The sequence below is a fragment of the Amblyraja radiata genome, chromosome 17, assembly GCF_010909765.2.
Source record: "Amblyraja radiata isolate CabotCenter1 chromosome 17, sAmbRad1.1.pri, whole genome shotgun sequence".
Lineage (NCBI taxonomy): Eukaryota > Metazoa > Chordata > Chondrichthyes > Rajiformes > Rajidae > Amblyraja > Amblyraja radiata.
Genome location: NC_045972.1, coordinates 19134629 through 19153485, shown reverse-complemented (window position 1 = coordinate 19153485; position 18857 = coordinate 19134629). Strand labels below are relative to the sequence as shown.

General features: G+C 41.8%; 1 protein-coding gene across 2 annotated transcripts; it reads left to right on the top strand.

Annotated features, from left to right (window-relative positions):
- Positions 1–3224: 3224 nt before the first annotated feature.
- LOC116982556 lies at positions 3225–12825 on the top strand. 2 transcript variants are annotated; one of them, XM_033035822.1, is made up of 5 exons: positions 3225–3299; positions 5364–5437; positions 6921–7082; positions 10557–10688; positions 12559–12825. In XM_033035822.1, the coding sequence occupies exons 2-5, from the start codon at positions 5365–5367 to the stop codon at positions 12690–12692; spliced, it is 501 nt and encodes a 166-aa protein (XP_032891713.1). In that variant the 5' UTR covers positions 3225–3299; position 5364; the 3' UTR covers positions 12693–12825. The 2 variants fall into 2 exon arrangements, with proteins under 2 accessions (XP_032891713.1, XP_032891714.1); XM_033035823.1 differs by having other exon boundaries at positions 3285–3303.
- The last annotated feature ends 6032 nt before the right edge of the window (positions 12826–18857 follow it).

Genomic DNA, 18857 nt, shown 5'->3' with positions numbered 1-18857 from the left:
GGTGAAGGTGCTGTGCGCACTCGCTTGGGTCGGATTGTAAAACCTCCGGCTCGCTACGGAGAGTATGCTTAGCTTTGCAGGTTCTGTATAATAAACCTGCCACTGTTGTAACTTGTTTAAATTGTAAGGGGAAGGATGTAGATGGGTTATGCATGCAACCTATAATGTAGTTACCTCATCACCACTAACCACGCCCCATCATATTAGTATAACTGTAGTATCCTCCCTTTGTTCCTCCCACTAGGTCCCAGTACGCCTGAAGGCTGGATGCAGTCAGTGCTGGGACGTGTGTGCCATGTGCTATAATAAACTACCAGTAAAGGTTACAGTGTGTCAGCTATCACTCCTTTACAGATACCAACCTGAACGGTGGATTCTTTCTATAGTAATTACCACAAATGATTCCAAACAATATCTTGAGGTTCAATTAATTTTTCACAAACACCTTTTTACATGACCTCATTGTCATCCAAATACATTAGCTTTTAGCTGCTAAACAATGCAATTGACAGTTTCCTTGAAGAACAAATTCAGTCTGAAGAAGGGTTTCGGCCCGAAACGTCGCCTATTTCCTTCGCTCTATAGATGCTGCTGCACCCGCTGAGTTTCTCCAGCATTTTTGTGTACCTTCCTTGAAGAACAGCTGCTTTTTATCACAGCCAAATTACAGATGTATTGTAAGCAGTTTCTTTTTAAGTTTCTGCCAAATATTTCTGAGAGAAACTAATCTGGAATCTTAACAAAGGACTCTATTTTCCTGTACAGATGGCTCTTACAAAAACAGATGTTCTGAGACCTCAGCCAGTTAATATAATCGATGGACATCCAACAGAAATATGTTTTAATTGGCTTTGTCTCACTTATTGAGGCACGTTGTAAACCACAGATAAATTAACTGAGCAGGCCAATCAATCAGTGTAATGCCGCAATGTATTTAACATATAGCTCAAGCCATTGGTGGCCAGCTTCCTCTACGTGTTCGAGTTTGGCAGAGTAGCTGTTTGAAGTTCATTTGGAGAAGCTACCCAGTGAAGCTCATTACTTGGCATTTCCAGTTGTAGAATATCTAACTGTACAAACTGTATTTTTGGTATCCTATCTATTTGTATGAAGGACATATCATTCACTATCGCAGCCGTTTTACAAGACCTGAGTACTATTGGGATTGGGGTTCTTGGTTAAACATTTAGCTTGAGTGTCAACATGTAGATGGCTTAATACTGAATATGGTTAATTATTGTCATAGCATAAATGTGTATTGGTAGTTTAGGTACTACTTTGGCATTGGGCTTGGTTTTTCTTGGTTGAGAGCTTATCCTAATGCTATAGCATGTATATGCAACATACATGGCAAGATTAGCAAGTTTGCAGATGATTCAATAGTGTGCGGTATTGCAGATAGTGAAGATGGATGCCAAAAATTGCAGCAAGATCTTGATCGGTTGGCCAGGTGGACTAAGGAATGGTTGATGGAATTTAATACAGAGAAATGAGAAGTGTTGCATTTTGGATAGTCGAACATGGGCAGGATCTACACAGTGAACGGTAGGGCTCTGGCTGGAGAGTGTTGGAGAGCAGAGAAATCTAGGAGTGCAGGTACATATTTCCTTGAAGGTGGCATCGAGTGGTTAATAGAGGTAGATAGAGTGCTTAAAAAGGCTTTTGGCACATTGGCCTTCATCAGTCCGAGTGTTGAATATAGAAGTTGGGAGGTCATATTACAAGACATTGGTGAGGCTGCATTTAAAGTACTGTGTTCAGTTCTGGGCATAATTTTACAGGAAAGATGATACAAGAGATAAAGTAGGCTGATACGGACTGAGCGAAGGTGCTCGGTGAAACAATCGCTGAGTCTGTACTTGGTCTCACTGATATATAGGAGTCCACACCTTCACTCAGTCTGCCCTAGCCTACATGCTCTCCCGGATGCCAAACACTTCAACTCCCCTTCCCATTCTCATACTGACCTTTCTGTCCTGGGCCTCTTCCATTGTCAGAGTGAGGCCAAACATAAATTGGAGGAACAGCATCTAATATTTCACTTGGGCAGCTTACAACCCAGTGGTATGAATTTTGATTTATCTGACTACAAGTAACCCTCCCTCTCCGTCCCTGCCCCACCCTAGTCATCGTACAAATTCTACTGCCGTCCTGTAGAGTTTACTCGTTATTACCTATCCCACAGCCTACAATGGCCTATTGTGTGCCCCACATTTCCTTGATTATTGTTACTTTTTGGATATATTCCATTCATTTTTCCTAAGTACCTTCTATATCTCTCATTCTCCTTTCCCATGACTCTCAGTCTGAAAACGTGTCTCAACCTGAAACATCACCTGTTCCTTTTCTCCAGAGATGCTGCCTGACCCGCTGAGTTACTCCAGTCTTTAGTGGCTATGTGGCTACTCATTGTACCCATAGTCCCACAGACAACCAGTGTAACTACACATTGCACACACAGTCCAGTATACAACCAATGTGATCACACATTGTACATAGTCCCATATACCACCAGCGTGACTACACATTGTACATAGTCCCATATACCACCAGCGTGACTACACATTGTACATAGTCCCATATACCACCAGCGTGACTACACATTGTACAAACAATCCAAGATATCAGTTTGTCTACACATTGCACATACAGTCCAATATATAACCAGTGTGACTGCACATTGTACACATAATCCAATATACATCCAGCATGACTACACATTGTACACACAATCCAATATACACCAGCATGACTACACGTTGTACACACAATCCAATATACAACCAGTATAACTACACATTGTACAAACAGTGCATACCACCAGTGTGTCTACACATTGTACACACAGTCCAATATCTGTATTTGTATCTTGACGTACATTCATCATCACTGGTTGTCGCATACGTTACTTGCTGCCTGACCCTCTGAGTTACTGCAGTCTTCAGTGGCTATGTGACCAAACATTTTACCCATACTAGTCCCACATACAACCTAGGTGACTGCATGTTGTACACACAGTCCCATACACAACCAGTGTAACCACACATTGCATACAACCAATGTGACAACCTATGCAACTACATATTGTACGTACAGTGCCAGATAGGATCAAGAATGAACATTCTGCAAACAGATAATCTCCAACATGGTTAAGGCCAGGCTTCAGCCGGTTGCCATGGGTTACCCTTTTCCCGCAGTGCCTTGCCCGCCGGTCCTCCGCGTGTCGTCACTTCCTCTGTCGGTTGGGGCTGCAGTGGGTCGGGAGCGGCGGCGCTGAGAGAGAGAGAGGGAGGCGGCGAGTGAGTGAATGAATGAATGAATGGATGGATGAATGAATGAGAGGCCGTCCGTCCGGGTGGGTGGCTGTGTCGGGGGTCCCTGTCAGCCGCCGCATTCATCATGATGCGCGGATCTATATCATCACCGGCCGCAGTGCGGGGAGTGGCAAAGGCGCCCGTTACTCCCCGGGGTACCTGGTCCCGCTCTCTCTCCCCCATCCTTTCCCAATAGCCCGCTTTCTTCCTCTCTCCTCAACACCCGCACCCTCCTCCCTCCTCCGTCCTCAGCGCAGGACGCAGCCATATCTTCATGGCGCAGCGCTCAGGACGCCTTGACCTTGGTGGCTCCTGCAGCATCAGCGCCCCCGGGGCTTTGGAGGCAGCTCTGGGCGATGGAGGGCAGTGGAGACGACGATGTGAAAGGAGGGCGGCATGTGGTTGCAGATGGATGGGATCATAGCCATGGCCCCCACCAAAGAAGACGGGTCCCTTGGAGGGTTGAATCAGTGCCTTATCAATACACATGCCCTTGAATGACGTTTGACTATATAGGACTAGTTTAGATTGGGGAATCTCGGTCATCGTGGGGCCAATAGGGCCCAATGGCTTGTGTTCGTGCTCTATGATGAACCCTGTAATAATGTTTCTATTTTACACCATAGTAATATATCCCTTGGCTTTACTATCGTTTGACATTTCTTATCTATTCAGCCTGGGTATCACTGACAAGGGTGCTAGAAACATAGAAAATAAGTGCAGGAGTAGGCCATTCGGCCCTTTGAGCCAGCACAGCCATTCAATATGATCATGGCTGATCATACAAAATCAGTACCCCGTTCCTACTTTTTCCCCATCCTTGATTCCTTTAGCCCTAAGAACTAAATCTAACTCTCTTGAAAACATCCAGTGAATTGGCCTCCACTGCCTTCTGTGGCGGAGAATTCCACAGATTCACAACTCTGGGTGAAGATGTTTTTCCTCATCTCAGTCCTAAATATCCCACTCCTTATTCTTAAATTGTGACCCTGGTTCTGGACTCCCCCAACATCGGGAACATTTTTTTCTGCATCTAGCCTGTCAAATCCTTTAAGATTGTTTTATTGTCCTTCCTTTCATGATAATCTTGGCTGACCTTAGACCTGGAAGCATGCAGTGCAGTGTGAAAGTTCAACTAATATTTAATGTACTTTCTATTTTAAATATGGGTGACTCTTAATTGCCTTGGGCAAATGAGCGATAAATAATGTTTGCTCTCTGAATTATTGAGTATTAATATTTGGAAGTTATTTTGCAACTAATAGCTTGAAGAACTGGTAATGTGGGTTTGTTTTGAAACTGGTGTAAGTTCTAAAGTTAGAATTTTAGGATGTTTTGAATTTTATCTATTTATGATCATTGTGAATAGAATAATTTAGCTAATTTATTACCATAGGTTTTTGAGCATGTAGTGAATGTAATTACATTTATAACATTTTCTATATCACTTGTATGTGTGGTTCTAAAATTACTCTACAAGGTCATACATACTATGCAGTCAGTTGTACTTCAGAGACGTGTCAGAGTTGTACAGAACAGATTTGGGTCTTTGAGCCACCACGTGCATGCCAACCTTTTTGTCCCTCCACTAATTCCATTTGCCTGCATTAGGACTATATCCTTCAATACGCCACCTATTTATATTCTGTCTAAATGCCTCTTCTGTATAGTGTCTATATCTGATTCCACCACCTCTTTGCAGCACATTCCAGCTATGAACTGCTCATTGTGAAATGTTGCCCTCATTCCTTTGAAAATTCTAAATCCATGCTGTAAATTTTAGTTATAAAAGGTCAGAATGTGTATACATAAATGTCTTATTCCACGCTGCTTGCAAAGGTGTTGCCTCTCTCCAGCCCCGACCTGAGCCTTTTCCATATTTTCTGTGTGTATTTCATATTTTCAGCAGTTAGGAGTGTAATTTTATTTTTGCATTTGCAACTGTAGAATGTGTTCAGCACATATTTTAGAGTATAATTATGAAATTAACTTCTGCTACAGACAATTGAGATCAGAATCTGACATGTATACTTTGTTCAAATATTGCAGGATGTTGGGTTCAAGAGCCCTGAGCCTTGTTACCAGGCGTGCACTTTCCACTAGTGTTTGCATGCAAGGACGTGGTGAGTTGCAAGTGATTATCGGTGGTTAGATTTTCTAAGTTCAAGTTGAGGTAGAGAATGCTGGTTTGGTATTGTTTGATATATTCTGAATCTGTGTTCTGCTCCTTGGTCCTGTTCTGTGACTAATGTATGAAATCTTGATGTGATGATTCCGTTTCAACCTTTATTTGGTTTTATACTATAAAATTGGCATTTATGAGCTTTGTTTTTTCAATTCCATTGAAATTTGTTTGGTAGATTGAAAATGTTCATGTTTTAGTTAACAGCTCTTCAGCCAGTTTCCACAATGTAGCAGTGCTAAAATTGAATGTTTGGATCAGACTGCATCAAGATCAGTATAAATAATTTGTCTTTGGCTTTCGAGGGGATAACTACAGTATTGTGCAGATTACATCTTGAATATCACGTAGGTCATGGTCATGTGTAATTTGTCTAAATTGTCCCTAGTTATTTGATGAAATTGATGTACTATTTTCAAAGCCAAAAGTAAAAACAAGGAAGGCTATTAAGCTTATCTTGTTTACTATTCTTTGTACAGACATTTTTTTCTAAAAGATGCTTTCAATCTGCTAATTTAAATTCTGTTGTTAATTGTAGGTTCTCATTGTCCTGCTCAGTTTAATGTAATCTCTTGTTATTTGTACAATTAAGGATTTTGTATAATGTGATACTTTCCCCTACAAAGTTTAATTCGGATCTTGAGCATTTTGATTGTGATAATCAATTATTTTGTAAACATTTCATAAGCACACACAATCATAGTAACCTAACCAAGCTCTGATGTGTATAATACAACCAATTTAACCGTTTTTCTGCATTCTCCCTAACTACTGTTCCATAGTTTTAGACTTGGCCCCAAATCCCTCAGCCAAGTTTTGTTTTCATACTTGGCTAATAAAATCAATTTCAATTACAATTAATTGTTCAATTAATTTCTATTCAAAATAGATTCTCTGACCCAGTTTTAATTCCAAAAGGGAACTTGTAGGGTTTCAATCAATGATTAATATCTGTTTTTTGAATATGGATCAGAAACAATATAATGTCTGATCTTTGCCAATCAAAGATTGGTGGAACATGTTTACGATTATAAATTCCAATAATCATTTGGAAAATAACATCTCCTCTGTGGTACCTTAACCAATTAATCCTTCATTTGAGGTGAGGATTGATAGACTGGAATTTAATCCCTTTCCTTGACATCAATACAGAATTTTGGTTAGAATATAAAAATTATGCAGCACAGACGGTCAATTAATTGATCTCTTATTTGAAAAGAAATTAACATGTTACGTTCTATTGCTTACGTTCTATTGCTTAGCATGGTTCATCACCAATAGTATTAGTAACCATTTAAAAAAAAAAAAACTATTTAATCCAAATATTGGAGTAGGCAAAACCTACAAGGTGAATCGTGATGTGGGCTCCCATTCTTTGGGTATCTGTGCTTTGATTTTTATCATAAAATGTTGTTTTTCTGCAGGTGTTGCAAGGCTTGATTATGCACTTCCACAATATGTTGATCGTAAAGATGAGCCTCTTGCAGCCATTGATTTTGTGGGACATCTGTCAGGAGAGCAGAAGTCCTTAAAGGAGAAGGAGAAAAGCTCTTGGGTTTCTCTTTCTGGTGAAGATAAGCTGAAATGTAAGTTAGCCAAACTGATATAATGCAAATTGCTTGTCGTTGGATGTAGAACTGCCAGAGTTGAAGGTAGGAGGAGAGCTGGGCACTACTGCATTTAACTACAGTTTAGTTGTTATATGGAAGTAAGGCATTAACAAGTGTTAACTGTAGTTTAATACAACTAGAAACATATTTATAAATAAGTTACCAGGTCAAAATTTTTGCCAGGTCATCTTGAGACCAGAAGGAGGTTACAATGTAAGGGGTTTGCTATTTTTGTCATTTATCTGAATGATTGAGCATTAGAGCATGAAAACTATCCCGATGGTGCAACTTGCCCATTTCAATTAAGTTGCCTAATGATCCCACTTGCTGTGTGCCAGGTCCATATTCTTTCAAACCTTTCCTATCTATGCACCAGTCCAGGTGTATTTTACATGTTATATTTGTACCCACCTTTACCACTTCCTCGAGCAACTTCTTCCATGTAAGCACCATACTTTGTAAAGATGACCCCCCCCCCCCCTAAAGATTGTGTTGATTCATCTTATCTTTGCTGCTCGTGATTTTGTAAACTGCTCTAGGGAAAATAAGTGAGTTCGATATTCCGAAAAATGCAAGGAATCATGGGATTTGTCAAAGGTCATTCGTCATAAAGAAAAAGCGAACAATGCGCTGACTGTATAAACTGTATATAAATTCTTAACTTTATTCATAATTTATGTGTAAAAATATATTTAATCTGAGGACCGGGGATGCCAGCTAGCGGGAGAACGGGGTGTAACAGCGAGAGAGAGGGGGCAAATGTGAGTGGGAGACGGGAGAGCGTGCACATAGACCTGCACCTCATCCCAACCAGGATTAAACCCAGCTCCGCAAGTGCTGCCAAACCGCCACTGGACTGCCCCCCACCTGTGGTGGCGCTGCGGCTGCGGCCCAGCTTCGGAGCCTCGGAGTCTTCGGCCGCGGTCCCAGTGGACGACAACATCGGGAGCTCGCAGGTCCCAGGTTGGTGACCGATTCTCCGGAGCTCCCGCAACAACAGCTTCGTCCGCTGGACTGGAAGGTGGCAGCTTCGTCCGCCCCGGGCTGCGGAGTTTGAACCGGACCGTTCGCGGAGCTCGGATTCGGCTGCGGGACTTACCATCACCCAGCGGGGGGCCCATATATCGAAAGGCAGGATCGCCTCAACGCAGAGGGAGAACAAGGAAAAAAGAGATAAGACTTTAAGACATTTGACTTCCATCACAGTGAGGTGGTGCCTGGTAGACTCAATGTGGTGGATGTTAAACTGTGTTCATTGTGTGTTCTGTTATTTTATTTTCTGTCTTGACTGCAAGGTACGCAATTTGGTTCAAACTAAAAGTTTGAATGACAATAAAGGAAACTCTAAACTGGCCCGCCGAGCCACCGCAGCATCCCGTGTGCATCCCCGCCGATAACCGGCGCTTGGCCCCCGCCGGCACCAATGGGGCCAACTGACAGCCGCTGGACAAGACGAGAGGCGCAGCCGACGGTCTCCATCCCCCCCCTGGGAGCCGAGCTGGAGCCAGCGCTTCCTCTCCCTGCCAGCCCGGGCCGATGTCCCGCCAGCCCTGGTCCACCCTCGGACAGGGACGGGCCACCCAGGAGGGGACGGGGGCGGCCCAGCAGCAACTCAACCGCGCCCGCAGCAGCACGATCTCACTCACTCACCGAAGCATAAAGCAATAAAAATGACAAAATCATCATAGCTTTGTACAAAGGAACAATAAATACAACTAATTCATAGTATTTCGAAAGCAGTATTTTCTTACCTAGAAGAATCAAAGCTGGAAAATATGGATGAAACGAAGGTCTATATGTACACAGCTGCTCAGTTGCCAACAATGTTTATGGCGAGTGACCTATGACCTGGGCATGCGCAGTCAGAATACCGAACTCGCTTGTATATCCATCCTCTCCCTATAACTCAAACCTTCCAGACCTGGTAACTTATTTATAAATTTGTTCGTACCCTTTCCAGTTTAATGACATCCTTCCTATAGCAGGGCTCCAATACAGTTAGTACAGTTGTAAAAGGGTCAAGAGTATTTTATTATTGTATGTCCCGAAATGGAACAATGACATTTTTACTTGCAACAGCACAAATAATGGCTAAACATAAAACCCATAATAAACAGCAAAAAATGTTCAGTACCAAACAGACAAATAAACCAACAATAATAGTTGAATGTCAAAAATTAATACACTCGTCTATATAGTTCAGAGCTTATTTTAGAAGGTTGTAGTGTTTAATAGCCCGATAGTTGTAGGGAAGAAGCTGCTCATGAACCTGGATTTTACAGTTTTCAGACCCCTATACCATGATGTCCCCATCTCCTGTATTCTTAGAGCTGAGAAATAGGTTTTGAGCCTGTCCATGGTACCGCCATCGCAGCAAGGGCAGGCTTACTGCAGGCCCGCACAGGTCATTACAATGGAGTTTAATCCTGTTGTTAGTCAGTATTGAAGAGTTTTGAGAGGATTCATTGGATATAATTAAGCAAGAATCTCTTGTTGAACAAAATCACGGAATTTTATGGCCAAGGGTGTGAATCAGCCCATTGTCTTTACCACTTACTTTTAAAGAGCAGTCCACTTAATGTTCTATTTCTTCCTGCTGCTTTTTTCTGATATTTATTGCTTTCAACTCTTGTCCAAATTATACGGTCATAAGGAATAGGAGTAGAATTAGGCCACTCCGCCATTCAATCATAATTGATCTATCTCTCTCCTAACCCCATTCTCCTGCGTTCTCCCCATAACCTCTGACATCTGTACTAATCAATAATCCACCTATCTCTGCCTTAAAAATATCCACTGATGGCCTCCACAGCCTTCTGTGGCAAAGAATTCCACAGATTCACCACCCTCTGATAAAAATAAATTTCTCCTCATCTCTTTTCTAAAAGAACGTCCTAGACTCTCCCACTGGTGGAAACACCCTCTGCACATCCACACTATCCAAGTCTTTACTAGTCTGTATGTTTCAATGAGGTCCCCCCTTTTTCTTCTAAACTCCAGTGTGTAACCCAAATTTAAGTGCTTGTCTGGATATTGAGGCTAGGTATCTGTGTAGGAAAGAACTGCAGATGCTGGTTTAAATCAAAGGTAGATACAAAATGTCTGAAGAAGGGTCTCGACCCGAAATGTCACCCATTCCTTCTCTCCAGAAATGCTGCCTGTCCTGCTGAGTTACTTCAGCATTTTGTGTCTATCTGATCTGTATGGGTTTTTATTGTTCCTTATTAATGCCTTAATTGCTCTATTATTGGATTAATGTCTTTTGCAGCTGGTAACTAAAATTATTTAAGTGAAGGGGTAGTCACTGTGGTTTGAACTGGCATTCTGAAGTATTCCTTGCCGACAGGCATCGCAGTAAAAGATTAATTGGTTAACATTTTGCTCCACTCCCACACTCCTTGATACTGGATTTCAGAATTTTTCCAATGGCATCTTGTTTTATTTCCCCAGTGTATCGTATTCGCTTTGAGCAGAGCTTTGTTGAAATGAACAAGGCATCAAGTGAATGGAAGACTGTTATCGGTGGCGTCTTCTTCATGATTGGTTTTTCTGGGCTGATTTACCTTTGGCAAAGATTGTTTGGTGAGTGCCTTTTTGTGATATTACCAAATTCTCCCTGTACAAAATAAATGTAATAAAGCTTAAATGAATCGTGTTACATCTATGTATGCAGCACAATCCTTATGCTTTTATGGTCACTCAACAGTCAGGGAGGAAAAGGTTGAGAACTGGAGTTGAAGGAAATATATTTTCTTTAGGGACTGATTAAACATTCTTGAATCTTTTCAGATTCTAGGTGTGGTTCTGTATCATAATAGCATTTGCTTTCAGGTAAACGTACATCAAAATGGGTCCAGGGCTGTGGCAAATTGCATAACTAGGGCTGTAGATAGAGCTTTAAACTAAATAGTGGGGTGCAGGGGGTTATGGAAAAAGTTAAAGGGAAGGAGAGTGCAGGAGAGGTTACTGAAGTGTCCAGAATAAGAAATATGATAACGTTTTGAAAGGTAAAAGAGTCCATAATGAGTCTGGAAGGTATTATACTTGAGTGCACGGAGTATTTGAAACAAGGTGGATAAGCTTATAGTGTGATTAGAAATCAGTAGGTACTGGATGAAAGTGGATCAGAGCTGGGAGCTGAACATCCAAGGATATGCATCCCATCAAAAAGGTGGGCAGAGGGAGTTGGGTAGCTCTGTTGGTCAGGAATAAATTCCAATCCTTAGCAAAAAACAACATAGGATCAGAAGATGTAGAATCCTTGTGGGAAGAGTTAAGAAACTACAAGGATAAAAAGAACCTGATGAGAGCTATATACAGGCTTCCCAATGGAAGCCAGGATATAGGGTACAAATTACATCAGAAGATAGAAAGCAATTTGCAACCCAACGGTATGACCATTAACTAACCCACAGTCCCCTTTCTCCCCCCTCTTCCCACCTCCACACCCCTCCCCTGAATCTGGCTGACCTCCCACCTGTATACCTTTCACAATTCACAACTTTTCTATCCACAGATTTTGCAATTCGCAACTCTTTATCCTGTTGGGCTCACATCTGTCTTTTCATCTCTGGCCTTTGTCCAACAATCTGCTAATCAAAAAGCCCTCTTACCCATGTTTACCTATTACTGGCCATGCTCTGTCCTGCACCTCCTCTGTTCCAGCTTTCTTTCCCACCCCCCAACCCGTGCAATCAGTCTGAAGAAGTGTCTTGACCCACAACTTCCACTCTAGCCAGGCCTTTCATAATTTGGTAAATTTAAATTAGAGCCCCCTCATCCTTCTAAACACCACAGTACAGCACATCCCGCCTCAGTTATAGGGCCCAGAAAGTGTAGTACTGAGGGTGAGCTTGATGGGAAGTCCAACTGCCTTCTCAATTGGAAACGAGATTCCATGGCACTTCTAGGAAAATTGAAGATAATTTTCTCCACAGCCCAACCCAATGTTTACAGCAGGATCAGCATCAGCAGTACAGATGAACTTACTATTATCACATTACAAATTACCTGCCGTATTGCTCTCATCACAGCCCTAAGGTTAATTGGGAAAACTATATCTGCCATGATCGAATGGTGGAGTAGACTCAATGGGCCGAATGGCTTAATTCTGCTAGTATGTCTTCTGCTGGTATGGGTGAGAACATCCTTCACTGTAAATGACTGGTGCAATTTCATATTCAACACAGTTATTAATGGACTTTTTTGAAAATGTACCAATAGCCATGGGAAGGAAAATACAGATCATAGATTGATAGTGTTGCTGTCAAAAGGTGGATTAATATGCTGAGTTAAGGCAATATGACTTCCAAGGAGAGGGAAATCTATGCCATTAACTTCATCAATTATGACAACTTTTCATTAGAAGAGCAAAATGCTTTTTGGTGCTGATTTGTTCCAGCTGAAGAAATTACTCGATCTAGATGGCCTAATCTGTGTCTGTTATCCACAGTATTTGGAGATGTTCCTCACACCTTTGAGGATGAATGGAAAGCTAAACAGACAAAGAGAATGCTGGACATGAGGATGAACCCAATTCTTGGTGTTGCTTCAAAATGGGACTATGAGAAAAATGAGTGGAAGTAATGGATGTACCAAAGGAACTGATAAACCTACACTGGAATCCATAATAGATGTTTAACAATTCAACTGTTCAAGGAGTTAACTTGGAATCTGGAGTTAATCTGTAAATTTGGTAATAAACTCCTCGTTTACGTGAGTTTGTCTGGAGTGCATTTCTTTTTTTTAAATCGGTTAATTCCAACCATGGATGGAAAGAAAATGGCAAATTCAGACAAATCCCTATTATTTCAAAGAATTGTTCAAATTTTTAATTTTACTCCACTATATACTTATCTCTTCAGGGGTGTCATGTTATTACTGTGCACAATAAGATGAAGAGAATACCTTCTAGAATCCTAGTCATAGATCATAGGCATCGATGTCCATGCTGGCAATGATGCCAGTCTATGGTAATTCCATTTCTCTGTCCCTTGGCCCACATCCTTCTCTTTTCCTGTTCAAGTACCTGTTCAAATGCTTCTTTAAATTTAGGTTTTGGTTTATCATTATCATGTGCTGAAGTACAGTGAAAAGCTTATTATGCCGTCCGTACATATGCCACACATAGATACAATCAGTTCAAACTCAAGCACAATTGATAGAGCAAAGGGGAAGATAGTGCAGAATATAGTTCTCACCATTCTAGTGCATTAGTTTCATTGACAAAGTCCAATGCGCTCAATGGAGTGGCGTTGAATTGAACAGTACCCCAGCTTATGTAAGAACCATTCAGAAAGAGGCCTGATAACGGAGGGGAAGAAGCTGTTCCTGATTCTAATGGTACGCGCTTTCAAGCGTTTGTTTCTTCTGCATGACAGGAACAGAGAGGAGGAGGAGGAGAAATGACTGGGACAGGACAAGTTGATTTTGTTGGCTGCCTTCCCTAATTCTTCCTATAGGATGGTGACCAGAACTGTACAGAATATTCCAAGTGCTCTGACCAATGTCCTGTATAGCTTCAAAATGACATCCCAGTTCTTCGACTTATGAATCGAAACATTCCGAATGCCATCCTCACTACCTGTGTTGCTGTTTTCAGGGACCTATGTACTTGCACCTCAAGTTCTGTAGTCCTTTCCATTTAGTGAATGTATCTGGTTAGTCTTTGTCGGTCCAATTTTCTATGTCCCTCTGTGTCCTTTCACAACCAGTGTTGCTGTTTACTCACCAATTTTTATTGTCATCAAATGTACTAAATTATCCATTACATTCTTATCCAAGTCATTTATAGCTGATTAATAATAGTCCCAGCACTGCTCACTGCGATACACTATTATTTACAGACTTCCAGCCAGAAAAATGCCTCTCAACCACTACCCTGTATCCTATCTCCAAGCTAATGGAGTATCCTGGGATCCTGGGATCCCATGTGTAATCTGGACCCATCAACTGTGGGACTTTGTCGAAACCCTGATCTGGTCCATCCAAACTCTGTCTTCTGGTCACACTCCAATTTTCTTAGCTTTCTCAAAACACTTTAGTTTGGAGATACAGTGCGGAAACAGGCCTTTGGCCCTCTTAGTCTATGTCGACCAGCGATTCTGGTACACTAGCGCTACCTTACTCCGGACAATTTACAATCTTTACCAAAGTCAATTAACCTACAAACCTGGGAATACGGGAGGAAACCGAAGCACCCAGGGAAAACCCACGAGGTCACGGGGAGAACGTACAAACTCCATACAGACAGCACCCATAGTCAGGATTGATCCTGGGTCTCTGGCGTTGTAAGGCAGCAGCTCTACCGCTGTGCCCCTCAGAGCATATGTGCTCAGATTTGTAAGATTATTTGCCTTGCATGAAACCATGTTGACTCCTAATGAATCCCTGCCTTTTCAATTGAATATAAATCCTGTCCCAATAATTTCCCTATTATTGAAGTAAGGTTTACTTACCTGTAGTTTTCCTGGCTTAGTCCCACTGTCCTTTTTTGAGCTAGGGAATATCATTAGCATGGGAAACTGCAGACTGCCACCCACCTGCTTTGGTGAGCACAATGTTACAGTGATAGAAACCACAGAGTGAGTTGTGTACATTCATTGATTCAATTATACTGGTCTGCAGTGTTATCTGTTGCATTCTTACTTGATTAAATTAATGCGCGCCTAATGTATGGAGAGAATAGGACTAAAATGGATTACAATAAAACTGAACTTTGAGTGAAAATGAAATAATTCTTACATTTTTAATCTATGGCTATATCTTTTTATTTGAGTGTCCATTATGATTTTCCTCCCTGACAATATATTGATGCTTGTTTTTTTCTACGTGTTTGCCTTACTCTTCCATTATTTGGGGCAGGCACTGATGGAGGTTGGTGGAGAATTTGACTGTAAGGCAGGTCACTGCTGCGCCCTGCATCCAATTTTGTCTTCTGAATAAAATTCATTTATCAGGACAAATATAAATGGGCAGCTGATCTGACATTCCTCAGTTCATTTTCATGCCCTTTCCCCATAATGCTTGATTCACCTTGAATAAACCCATAGCTCTATTGGCAGGAAATTCCATAGTCAACACTCAGAAGAGGTTCTTCCTTGTTTCAGCTTTGAATAAGTGCCCTTGTATTGCGAGACCACACCTTTGTATTCTGGACTCTCCCATTAATGGAAGCATCCTCTCAGCATTTACCCTGTTAAGCCCTCTTAGATTCTTAAATTTCAAGGGGATTATTCTAAACCTTAATGAATAGACTGCCAATCTCAAACCTCTCCTTGTAGAACAATTCCTGTGTACTCAAAAACATTCCTTCTCATACTGCTGCAAATAAATAATAAATCATGGCCTTGCCAGCGCTCCTTTTTGTATGTTTTTGTTTGGATGTGGATAAACTATGATCGAAGATCCTATAACTTTTTCTCAGAGTTAATCCAATTCGCTGACATCATTGCCCTCCTGCTACAGCAGCTGATTATAGTCTTATTGTCCATACAAATTTGACAGCCTGAACAAACTTGCATAATAGTTCCATTAACAACGATTCTAAACATGGAACATAGATTCAATGTGTATTTTAGCCTCTTAAATCATTATGTTTTTCCATTTGTTACCAAGTAAAAATGTGCCACTTCCAAAACACGCACAATTACACATCCGTCAACTACATCAATATACAGTTGTAACTTCAACTAACTATAAATCCACTTGATTTCTTGGTCTTTTTGTTTACTGAACTTTTCACTGCCTGATGTACCAGACATCTTCAGACGCCAGTACTTCTGGTGGAGCACTTCTCCACAAGTGATCTTACCTCCTGTTCTGTGTCTTCAAAATGAAAATGTCATAAAACATTATCCACCTAAAATCAATAAACCATCAATATTTACCATTGTCAAATACTATGAATTTGGTACATTAATGGGTGCCATAAACTCTGTGCAAACTCAATACTTTCTATGTTTCAATGCTTTCATATTGTATCTTATTGACTCACACTTTTAACTCATGTAGACATTCGACCTTCCTATTGTCATCTTTGAAGTCTCAAAATCGCCTCAGATTTTCCCTCTCTGTGTCGTATTCAAGGATTTTGACTACTAAAACTGTTTAATTCTGCCTTGGCATACCCTGCTTACATTGTTCAGATTTGGGCCCCCTTTCTAACAAAGAATGCTGTCGTTGGAAAGGTCCAGAGGAGGTTTACGAGAATGATTTCAGAGATGATTAGGTTAACGTATGTGGAGCATTTAATGGCTCTTTGCCTGTGCTGAAGGTAGTTTAGAAAGATGGGGGGGGGTGGTCCTCATTAAAAAAAACTATCAAATAATGTAAGTCCTAGATAGAGTAGATGGAGAGGATGTTTCCACCAGTGGGAGAATAAAAGACCGTACCTTTGGATTGGAGATGAGGTGGAATTTCTCTAGTCAGATGGTAGTGAATCTATGAAATTAATTGTCACGGATGGCTGTGGAGGCCAAGTCATTGGACATTTTTAAGGTGGAGATTGATAGATGCTTATTTAGTAAGGGTGTCAAAGGTTATGGGGAGAAGGCAGGAGAATGGGGTTGAGAGGGAAAGATAGATCAGCCATGATTAAATGGTGGAGTAGACTCGATGGGTTGAATGGCCCTGATTCTGTTCATGTGACTTTCAGTAGGTTCTGAGGGGGCTGATGATGCCAATGTATGACTGTTGGGGGGGTAGAGGGTGCTTGATGGACAAGTGGGTGGGTCGTTTGGGAGCTGGTGAATGCTTCTGGCTGGTTTTGCTGAACTTCTGCATCATCCATCCTTTTTCTCCCGAGATGCTGCCTGACCTGCTGAGTTACTCCAGCACTGGAGTAACTAGGGTATTTACATGGATAGAGAACTGGTTGGCAGACAGGAAGCAAAGAGTAGGAATTAACAAGTCCTTTTCAGAATGGCAGGCAGTTTCTAGAGGAGGGCCGTAAGGCTCGTTGCTAGGACCCCAGTTTTTACAATATATATATTAACGATTTAGAGAAGGGAATTAAATGTACTATCTCCTAGTTTGTGGATGACATAAAACTGTGTGGCAGTCTGAGCTGTGAGGAGGATGCTGAGGCTGCAGGGTGACTTGGATAGGTTGGGTGAGTGGGCAGATGCATGGCAGATGCAGGATAATGTGGATAAGTGTGAGGTTATCCATTTTGGTAGTAAGAACAAGAAGGCAGATTATTATCTGAATGTTGTCAGATTAGGAAAAGGGAAGGTGCAATGAGACCTGGGTGTCCTTGTACATCAGTCACTCAAAGTATGCTTGCAGGTACTGCAGTGAAGAAGGCAAATGGCACGTTGGCCTAAATTGCGAGAGAATTTGAGTATAGGAGCAAGGAGGTCGTACTGCAGTATTACGGGGCTCTAGTGAGGCTGGACTATTGTGTGCAGTTTTGGTCTCCTAATTTGAGGAAGGACATTTTTGCTATTGAGAGAGTGAAGCGTAGGTTCACCAGGTTAATTCCTGGGAAGGCGGGACGGACATATGATGAAAGGATGGGTCAACTGGGCTTGTATTCACTGGAATTTAGGATGAGAAGGGATCTTATAGAAACATATAAAATTCTGAAGGGATTGGACGGGCTAGATGCAGGAAAATGTTCTCGATGTTGGGGGAGTCCAGAGCCAGGTGTTCCAGTTTAAGAATAAGGGGTAGGCCATTTAGGACTGAGATGAGAAAAAACCTTTTCACCCAGAGTGTTGTTAATCTGTGGAATTCTCTGCCACAGAAGGCAGTGGAGGCCAATTCACCGGATGTTTTCAAGATTTAGATTTAGTTCATAGAAACATAGAAAATAGGTGCAGGAGTAGACCATTCGGCCCCTCGAGCCTGCACCGCCATTCAATATGATCATGGCTGATCATCCAACTCAGTATCCTGTACCTGCCTTCTCTCCATACCCCCTGATCCCTTTAGCCACGAGGGCCACATCTAACTCCCTCTTAAATATAGCCAATGAACTGGCCTCAACTACCTTCTGTGGCAGAGAATTCCAGAGATTCACCACTCTCTGTGTGAAAAATGTTTTCCTCATCTCGGTCCTAAAAGATTTCCCCCTTATCCTTAAACTGTGACCCCTTGTTCTGGACTTCCCCAACATCGGGAACAATCTTCCTGCATCTAGCCTGTCCAACCCCTGAAGAATTTTAAAAGTTTCTATAAGATCCCCCCTCAATCTTCTAAATTCTAGCGAGTACAAGCCAAGTCTATCCAGTATTTCTTCATATGAAAGCCCTGACGTCCCAGGAATCAGTCTGGTGAACCTTCTCTGTACTCCCTCTATGACAAGAATGTCTTTCCTCAGATTAGGAGACCAAAACTGTACGCAATACTCCAGGTGTGGTCTCACCAAGACCCTGTACAACTGCAATAGAACCTCCCTGCTCCTATACTCAAATCCTTTTGCTATGAATGCTAACATACCATTCGCTTTCTTCACTGCCTGCTGCACCTGCATGCCTACTTTTAATGATTGGTGTACCATGACACCCAGGTCTCGTTGCATTTCCCCTTTTCCTTATCGGCCACCATTCAGATAATAGTCTACTTTCCTGTTTTTGCCATCAAAGTGGATAACCTCACATTTATCGACATTATATTGCATCTGCCATGCATTTGCCCACTCACCCAGCCTATCCAAGTCACCTTGCAGCCTCCTAGCATCCTCCTCACAGCTAACACTGCCCCCCAGCTTCGTGTCATCCGCAAACTTGGAGATGTTGCATTCAATTC